This window comes from Saimiri boliviensis, chromosome 17 (genome assembly GCF_048565385.1).
Source record: "Saimiri boliviensis isolate mSaiBol1 chromosome 17, mSaiBol1.pri, whole genome shotgun sequence".
Taxonomy (NCBI): Eukaryota; Metazoa; Chordata; class Mammalia; order Primates; family Cebidae; genus Saimiri; species Saimiri boliviensis.
In genome coordinates, this window is record NC_133465.1 from 16,630,736 (window position 1) to 16,638,582 (window position 7,847).

Genomic DNA, 7,847 nt, shown 5'->3' on the forward strand with positions numbered 1-7,847 from the left:
CAGCATAGGCTAGGGAAAAAAAGATGATCCAGAAGAAGTGCAGAAGTGCTGCTCAGATTTCAGAACCATTTCAGAGAAAGGATGAAGGAATATGTAATGCAGAGACACAGTGAAAACAACATATAACTCAGCAGTGAATAATATTTGGATAGTCATAATCATGTCAGTATTACTGAGTTAATTAAAAAGTATGCTACAATTGAAAGAAACAGAGGGAGAAAAATAAGGTCATGGGGTAGCAAGGCAGGTATGCTTTCACCTGCTGTGACAGAAAGTCAACAGACCGTGCTGACAATTAACTTAGCTCTTCTATTTTGGTTATTTCATTAACAATAAGATTAAATACTTAAAGCAGATCTTTATACCACAACCGACTATTGAAATTTAACTTAAGTGTCAGCAATCCTTAAAAGGCAGGCACACTAAGCTGAAGACTTTTCGGGATAAATTTGATAGGAAAGTAGAAGAGATTCAGAAAATTCACGAAACAAGGTCCATGCTAACACCACTGGGTCCCCATTATAATTTAAAGGAATCAAGAGAGACAGACTTTTACATCAAACTATCAATTTCTCAACTTTTTGACTGTTTACTTACATGGTTTGTACCACTGTTTTCTCCTATTTCTTGTGCTAAGAATAAAAGAAAAAAAAAACTGGTCACTTCTGACACAAATAATATAAAATAAAAGTAGTTGTTAACATCTTACTGACTACTCCGAGGTACAACCACACAAAATTCCATTTAAAAAATTAATTTCAACAATTTATAATTTAAACTACCTGGCATGATAAATCTCATAAAGTAAAAAGTAAAAACTTAGATTTACTTTTTGACCTAGTTTACTTTCTGTTTTTATTACATACGAGTGAAATAATACTCACGTACAAAAAGGCACAAAAATTAGCCCAGATGAAAAATTTAGCTAATAAAAAAATTTAACTGTTGCATATATGAGCCATGATCCATTAGTATTCTCCTACTCTGCAATTAAACATGGTAATACCAAAATCTAAGAGCTAACAGCTCTAAGAACTACTTCCTGGCCAGGCACCTATTTCTAGATGCACCAGAATCTCTGTAAGCAACTCCAACCACACATAGTGGTCATCTACTAATATGTCGCTAAAAACAAAACAAACAAAAACAGGGTCTTTACACAACTGAAAAGTAACCTATCTTAAATTTAATCTTTTGTTTGTTCTTTTTTTTTTTTTTTTTTTTTTTGATATGGAGGAGTCTTGCTCTGTCACCCAGGCTGGAGTGCAGTGGTGTGACCTTGGCTCACTGCAACCTCTGCCTTCAGGGTTCAAATGATTCTCCTGCCTCAGCCTCTGAGTAGCTGGGATTAGAGGTGCACCCCACCATGCTAGGCTAGTTTTTGTATTTTCAGCAGAGATGGGGTTTCAGCATTTTGGTCAGGCTGGTCTCGAACTCCTGACCTCATGATCCACCCACCTCTGCGTCCCAAAGTGCTGGGATTATGGGAGTGAGCCACCGCACCCAGCCAAATTTAAATCTTAAAATAAGTAGACAAACCTAATTTGGACATGGTGTCCACAGCAAAAAAAAAAAAAAAAAAGGCCAGAATAATAAAACCTTCAGGAGGGCCTTGGGCCGTGCTTTGTTTCCTACGCTTTTAATGCTGGAAGGGCCTTGGAGGCAAACATTCCTATCACTGAAGTGTGTGAGGGACATGGAATAGCTTTTCTTTTTTCTGCTTCCATGCTCTCCAGGTGTGAGAAGCCCATGTCTCTGGAAGGAACTGGGAAATACAGCTCTGATATGGTTTGGATATGTCTCCCTCTCCAAATCTCGTGTTAAAATGGGACCCTTAATGTTGAGGACAGGGCCTAGTGAGAGGTGTTTGGGTAATGGCGGTGGATTCCTTATGAATGGCATGATGCCATTCCCATGGCAAGAAGCAAATCGTCATTCTGGTATTAAACTAATACGAGTTTTTCTTTTTGTTTGTTTGTTTGCAGAAAAGTGATTTATTTAGAGAGAGAGAGAGAGAGAAACAGGAGAAGAGAGAAAGCTTACACAAGACAGAGTGTGTAGAAGAGGGACCCCAAGAGAAATCCAAGAGGGGAAAGAGATCTTCTACTATGTGGGATAATATGAGTTTTTCTAACCATCTGTTTGGGAAGGATTTGCTTCAGAAGGATTGGACTCCAATGACACAACTATACAGAGAGAAAAGAAAAAATATGTAATCACTTATAACAATTTATCAACTCATTTATTTGACAAGGAAGCCATTTCACTACCTCCACTTTTATTCTTATCCATTGGGAAAAGGGACAAAGAGTTATACATAAAGATAAATCTAAGACTTCTCCATTACATGACAAATTGCGTTGATAAAAAGACGGTAAAATGTATAAACAAAAAGTTTACATGTTTTTGCTACCATGATAACAACTAAAGGAAAGTCTATCACACGTTAAAATAACACAAGTGAATATGTGAAAATTTTAAAAATTTAAACCAATATGAGTTTTGCTAAACACTTTCTATGAGACACCTCATCAAACAAGAGTTTTCACTCTTTTTCTTGGTGGAAAGAACAATGTTGTCTCACCTTCTTGAGATTGCTTTGCTTCTGGACGATCAGAAGGGTCAGACTCCAAAGTCATATCTATACAGAGACAAAAGAAAAAATACGTAATCACTTATAACAATTTATCAATTCATTTATTTGACAAGGAAGCCATTTCACTACCTCTACTTTTATTCTTATCCATTGGGAAAAGGGACAAAGAATTATACATAAAGATAAATCTAAGACTTCTCCATTACATGACAAATTGTGTTGATAAAAAGACGGTAAAATGTATAAACAAAAAGTTTACATGTTTTCACTAACATGGTAACAACTAAAGGAAAGTCTATCAAACACGTTAAAATAACACAAGTGAATATGTGAAAATTTTAAAAATTTAAACCAATATGAGTTTTGCTAAACACTTTCTATGGTACACCTCAACAAACAAGAGTTTTCACTTTTTTTCTTGGTGGAAAGAACAATGTTGTCTCACCATCTTGAGATTGCTTTGCTTCTTGATGATCAGAAGGGTCAGACTCCAACATCATATCTAAACAGAGAGAAAAGAAAAAACACGTAATCACTTATAACAATTTATCAACTCATTTATTTGACAAGGAAGCCATTTCACTACCTCCACTTTTATTCTTATCCATTGGGAAAAGGGACAAAGAGTTATACATAAAGATAAATCTAAGACTTCTCCATTACATGACAAATTGCGTTGATAAAAAGACGGTAAAATGTATAAACAAAAAGTTTACATGTTTTCGCTACCATGATAACAACTAAAGGAAAGTCTATCACACGTTAAAATAACACAAGTGAATATGTGAAAATTTTAAAAATTTAAACCAATATGAGTTTTGCTAAACACTTTCTATGATACACCTCATCAAACAAGAGTTTTCACTCTTTTTCTTGGTGGAAAGAACAATGTTGTCTCACCATCTTGAGATTGCTTTGCTTCTGGATGATCAGAAGGGTCAGACTCCAACGTCATATCTATACAGAGAGAAAAGAAAAAATATGTAATCACTTATAACAATTTATCAGCTCATTTATTTGACAAGGAAGCCATTTCACTACCTCCACTTTTATTCTTATCCATTGGGAAAAGGGACAAAGAGTTATACATAAAGATAAATCTAAGACTTCTCCATTACATGACAAATTGTGTTGATAAAAAGACGGTAAAATGTATAAACAAAAAGTTTACATGTTTTCGCTACCATGATAACTAAAGGAAAGTCTATCACACGTTAAAATAACACAAGTGAATATGTGAAAATTTTAAAAATTTAAACCAATATGAGTTTTGCTAAACACTTTCTATGATACACCTCATCAAACAAGAGTTTTCACTCTTTTTCTTGGTGGAAAGAACAATGTTGTCTCACCATCTTGAGATTGCTTTGCTTCTGGATGATCAGAAGGGTCAGACTCCAAAGCCATAACTATACAGAGAGAAAAGAAAAAAGATGTGATCATTATAACAATTTATCAGCTCATTTATTCTACAAGGAGGTCATTTTACTACCTCTACTTTTATTCTTATCCATTGAAATGAATGTATAGACATAAGATGAAGCCAGACAAGGTGGCGCATGCCTGTACTCCCAGCTACTCAGGGGGATGAGATAAGAAAATCCCTCCAACCCAAGTCAGGAATTTAGGCCAGCATGAGTAACATAGATTCTTTTTTATTTAAAAAAAAAAAAAAAAAGATTAAATGTTCCCTTTGAGTTGTGTAAAATCAACTTTGCATAAAATAAATCAAGGTGGCAATACATTTTAAAAGAGAGGCCTACTTTATAGGCAAAATATAAGATGTATTCTGGAGTTTGAAAAGTTTTTTAAAAGTAAATTCAGCATATTTGTCACTTCCATGTCATTCTGAAGACACAGAACTGTATTGTACGCATAAACTGTATTGTAATCCTAAAGAATAAAAATAAAGAGCCTTTTTTGGGCTCTCCTCCAACACTACCCATCTATGAACTGGTGTGTAAAATCACTCACAGGCTTAGTTTACACAAGTACTTACACATTTTGTGTACAAAGGTATAATCAATTCACATAATGTATCTGTTTATTCGAAATTCATAAACATCTTGAAAAGTGAGTATAGTACTCCAAGTTAGCAAGTCACACTCATCATGAGTCTTAATTTTTCTACCTCTGAAAAAACCTAAGAGCCCAACCAAAGTTGTTTTTTGTTTGTTTTTCACTTTAAGTTCTGAGATACATGTGCAGAACGTGTAGGTTTACATACATATATGCCATAACATGCCGTACCATGGTGGTTTGCGGCACCTATAAACACATCATCGAGGTTTTAAACCCCACATGCATTAGGTATTTGTCCTAATGCTCTCCATCCCCTTACACCCCACCCCACCATGAACCCCCCAGTGTGTGATGTTCCCCTCCCTGTGTCCATGTGTTCTCATTGTTCAACTACCACTTATGAGAGAGAACATATGGGGTTTGGTTTTTGTTCCTGTGTTAGTTTGCTGAGAATGATGACTTCCAGCTTCCTATGTTTTACTTTATCTTTGAACAAGATGCTATTATCAGGTGGGGGAAGGACAAACAGGGAGCCATGGCAGCAAACACTCTTCCACAGACAAGGTCTGGCAATTTAACCTTCAATCTTTATGTTACACGTTAAAAGTCTACATTGACATTTCACGTCTTTTGAAAGTTTTGACCATGAACCATCCCTACCTCTCTCTTTTAGAGCAAGGAGGTAAATAAAGTCTGTTAACTCACCAGAATAAATCTAGAGATACATTTTGTGTTAAAGTAAGAATTTTAAAGTCATCAGAGCCTCATGGGTAAACTCCTTGTGGGGGAAAAAAAAACACCCATTTTTCTGTAGCCCTGGCCATGACATTTCGTACCTTTCACAAATATTTTAAGCACACTCCATTTTCTTTCCTTTCGTGTTCAAATTACAGTTAGAAAATAATAAGCACCTATCAAGGTGACTTAAAGCAACCCATTAAGAATAACCTATCATCTCTCCCATGGCAACCTTCATGCTGATTTCAAAGAAGAAATCCCCAAATATTTCAGTATGAATTGTCCCGAGATTTAGCTACTTTAACAAGGGAAATAATAAGGCACTTACCTGGTTCCTTCACTTAGGTACCATCTGAATAGGTACAAAAAAAGAATGAGATGGGTACTGGAAAGTTGGGGTATTGAGTTTTTGTTGAAAAAAGGAAGAGAATATTCCAAAAAAGCCTCAGCAAAGTCCCACAGAAAAATAAACAGAGCTACAGACAAGAAGAGACATAAATAAACAGTCCCAGGCCAGCCTGAGAGATGGGGGAGCAAGAACTGGGTGTTTGGGAGGAGAGGAGAAAAGAAATTGGACTCCGTGGAGAAAGATAGAGCTGTGGAAAAAGGAACGCAAGGCAGAACCAGCCTTTGTTTCTGACCAGCCCTGGAAAAGCTGGCTACTGGCAAAAAGGAGCCTGAGGTAGGGGATACCCCCCAGGGGTCCTTGAAGACAGCAGCAGCCTGAGGGGTGGCCAGGGCAGATGGCACCATCACCTCCTTACCTTTAGGCATATCCCCGTCACAGATTTGGTGCGCATGAGGGTCCTCACCAGCTTCAACAGTCAACTCGGCAGGCTCTACAGGAGCAGCGATGGGCGCTGCTGCCGTCGTGACCTCAGCTGCTGCCTCACAAATTTCAGACTCAGGAGGACACCCTGACCCCTCGTCCTGGTCTGACTCGGGGCTGGCCCCGCAGCACACACAACAGGTCAGTATGTTCCCCATGGGGCACCTCTACTCCTGTCTGCCGCCTCCTGTGCCTCCTGCTCACAGTGTTGGCCACACACTGCTGCTGCCCTAGGCCGAGGCTATGCTGCACTTGCAGAGATGGTCTTGCGGCTGCTCCCCTGCCCACCCCACAGCCAGGCCCCAGCCGGCGCTGGGGCTCGGGCCAAGGCCCGCACCCTGCCGCCTCCCCTGAGTTGACTTGTCGGGAAGGGTCAGAAACAGCTGGCTAATTTAATAGGTTGTGAACCCAACAAACGCTGAGATACAACAACTGCCTGAAGAGAGTACAAAAGGAGCTCCTCCTCCTTCTGCAGTCACCTACAGACTGAAACCCACTGGCCCAGGTGGAAGCCCAGGCATGTGACTCACAATGCCCCGCCCCACACCTCACAATGCCCCACCCTGGCTGCCATCCCTCCCCCATGGCCTGGGCTGCCCCACCCTGTGGTTTATGATGTCATAACTCTCCTGGCCCCTCCTGCAGTGCTAGTGGGACTAAGATTTTCATTCACCACCCACCAGCTTCCTGAGCATTTTAGTCCTAAACACAGGGTGGTTCATTACTGGAAGCCATCTTCCTCTACGAGTTCTATACAAAGTCTCAGTTAGCAGAGTGGCTACCATTAGCAAACAAGTTGAACTTTTATTTGCTGACTCAATGTAGATACACCTGAACGGTTCACTGCTTTTGTAATGAAATACTCTTCTCCTGTCTTCCAATGAGTGGTAGTTTTTGTCTGCAACTTGACCACAGCAATCCCTGGGGTCCTAGCTCTACTCTCACTAAAGAGTTATGGCTGTGTGGGCTGGGCGTGGTGGCTCATACCTATAATCCCAGCACTTCGGGAAGCCGAGGGGGGCGGATCACGAGGTCAAGAGATCAAGACCATCCTGGTCAACATGGTGAAACCCTGTCTCTACTAAAAATACAAAAAAATTAGCTCTGGATGGTGGCGTGCACCTGTAGTCCCAGCTATTCAGGAGGCTGAGGCAGGAGAATTGCTCGAACCCAGGAGGCAGAGGTTGCAGTGAGCTGAGATCCCGCGGCTACACTCCAGCTTGGCACCTGGTGACGGACTGAGACTCTGTCTCAAAAAAAAAAAAAAAAAAAAGAGTTATAGCTGTGTGTCTTGAATGACACCTTGGACCCATCCTGCTTCCACCTCCTTCTCCATAAAATAGAAACCTAACTTGTCCCCTCAAGCCCTAAAATGCTGAAACTTACCAACTTCCTTTTCTCCCCTGTTTCTTCCTTCCATGGCAGGGACTTTCAGGTTTTCTCTCTTTTACTAATAAAGCACTAAGCATGATTTTGTCATACAAAATCAAGAGCCGTAAAGTGGGTTACCACAGTCCTAACTCAATAAAAATGAATACTGAACATCTGGCAAGCAGTATGTGCCTGATAGTGTTCCAAGTGGGCTATGTTCATTTAACCCTCAGAAACCACCTCACCAGTTTTAGAGAAGACATTGAGATGGAGAGGTAAGTTATCTCCCCA

General features: G+C 39.7%; 1 protein-coding gene across 1 annotated transcript in view; it reads right to left on the reverse strand.

Moving 5' to 3' along the window:
• The window catches only part of LOC104651627 (cyclin-Y-like protein 2), a 36,435-nt gene extending 29,726 nt beyond the window's left edge, over nt 1–6,709 (reverse strand). The window contains exons 1-6 of the mRNA XM_074388241.1: nt 6,121–6,709; nt 3,949–4,005; nt 3,497–3,553; nt 3,042–3,098; nt 2,585–2,641; nt 598–632 (exon numbers count right to left, since the gene is read on the reverse strand). Coding sequence (XP_074244342.1) covers nt 598–632; nt 2,585–2,641; nt 3,042–3,098; nt 3,497–3,553; nt 3,949–4,005; nt 6,121–6,343 — 486 coding nt within the window. The 5' untranslated portion in view covers nt 6,344–6,709. The remainder of the gene's footprint in view (nt 1–597; nt 633–2,584; nt 2,642–3,041; nt 3,099–3,496; nt 3,554–3,948; nt 4,006–6,120) is intronic.
• Nucleotides 6,710–7,847: the final 1,138 nt, after the last annotated feature.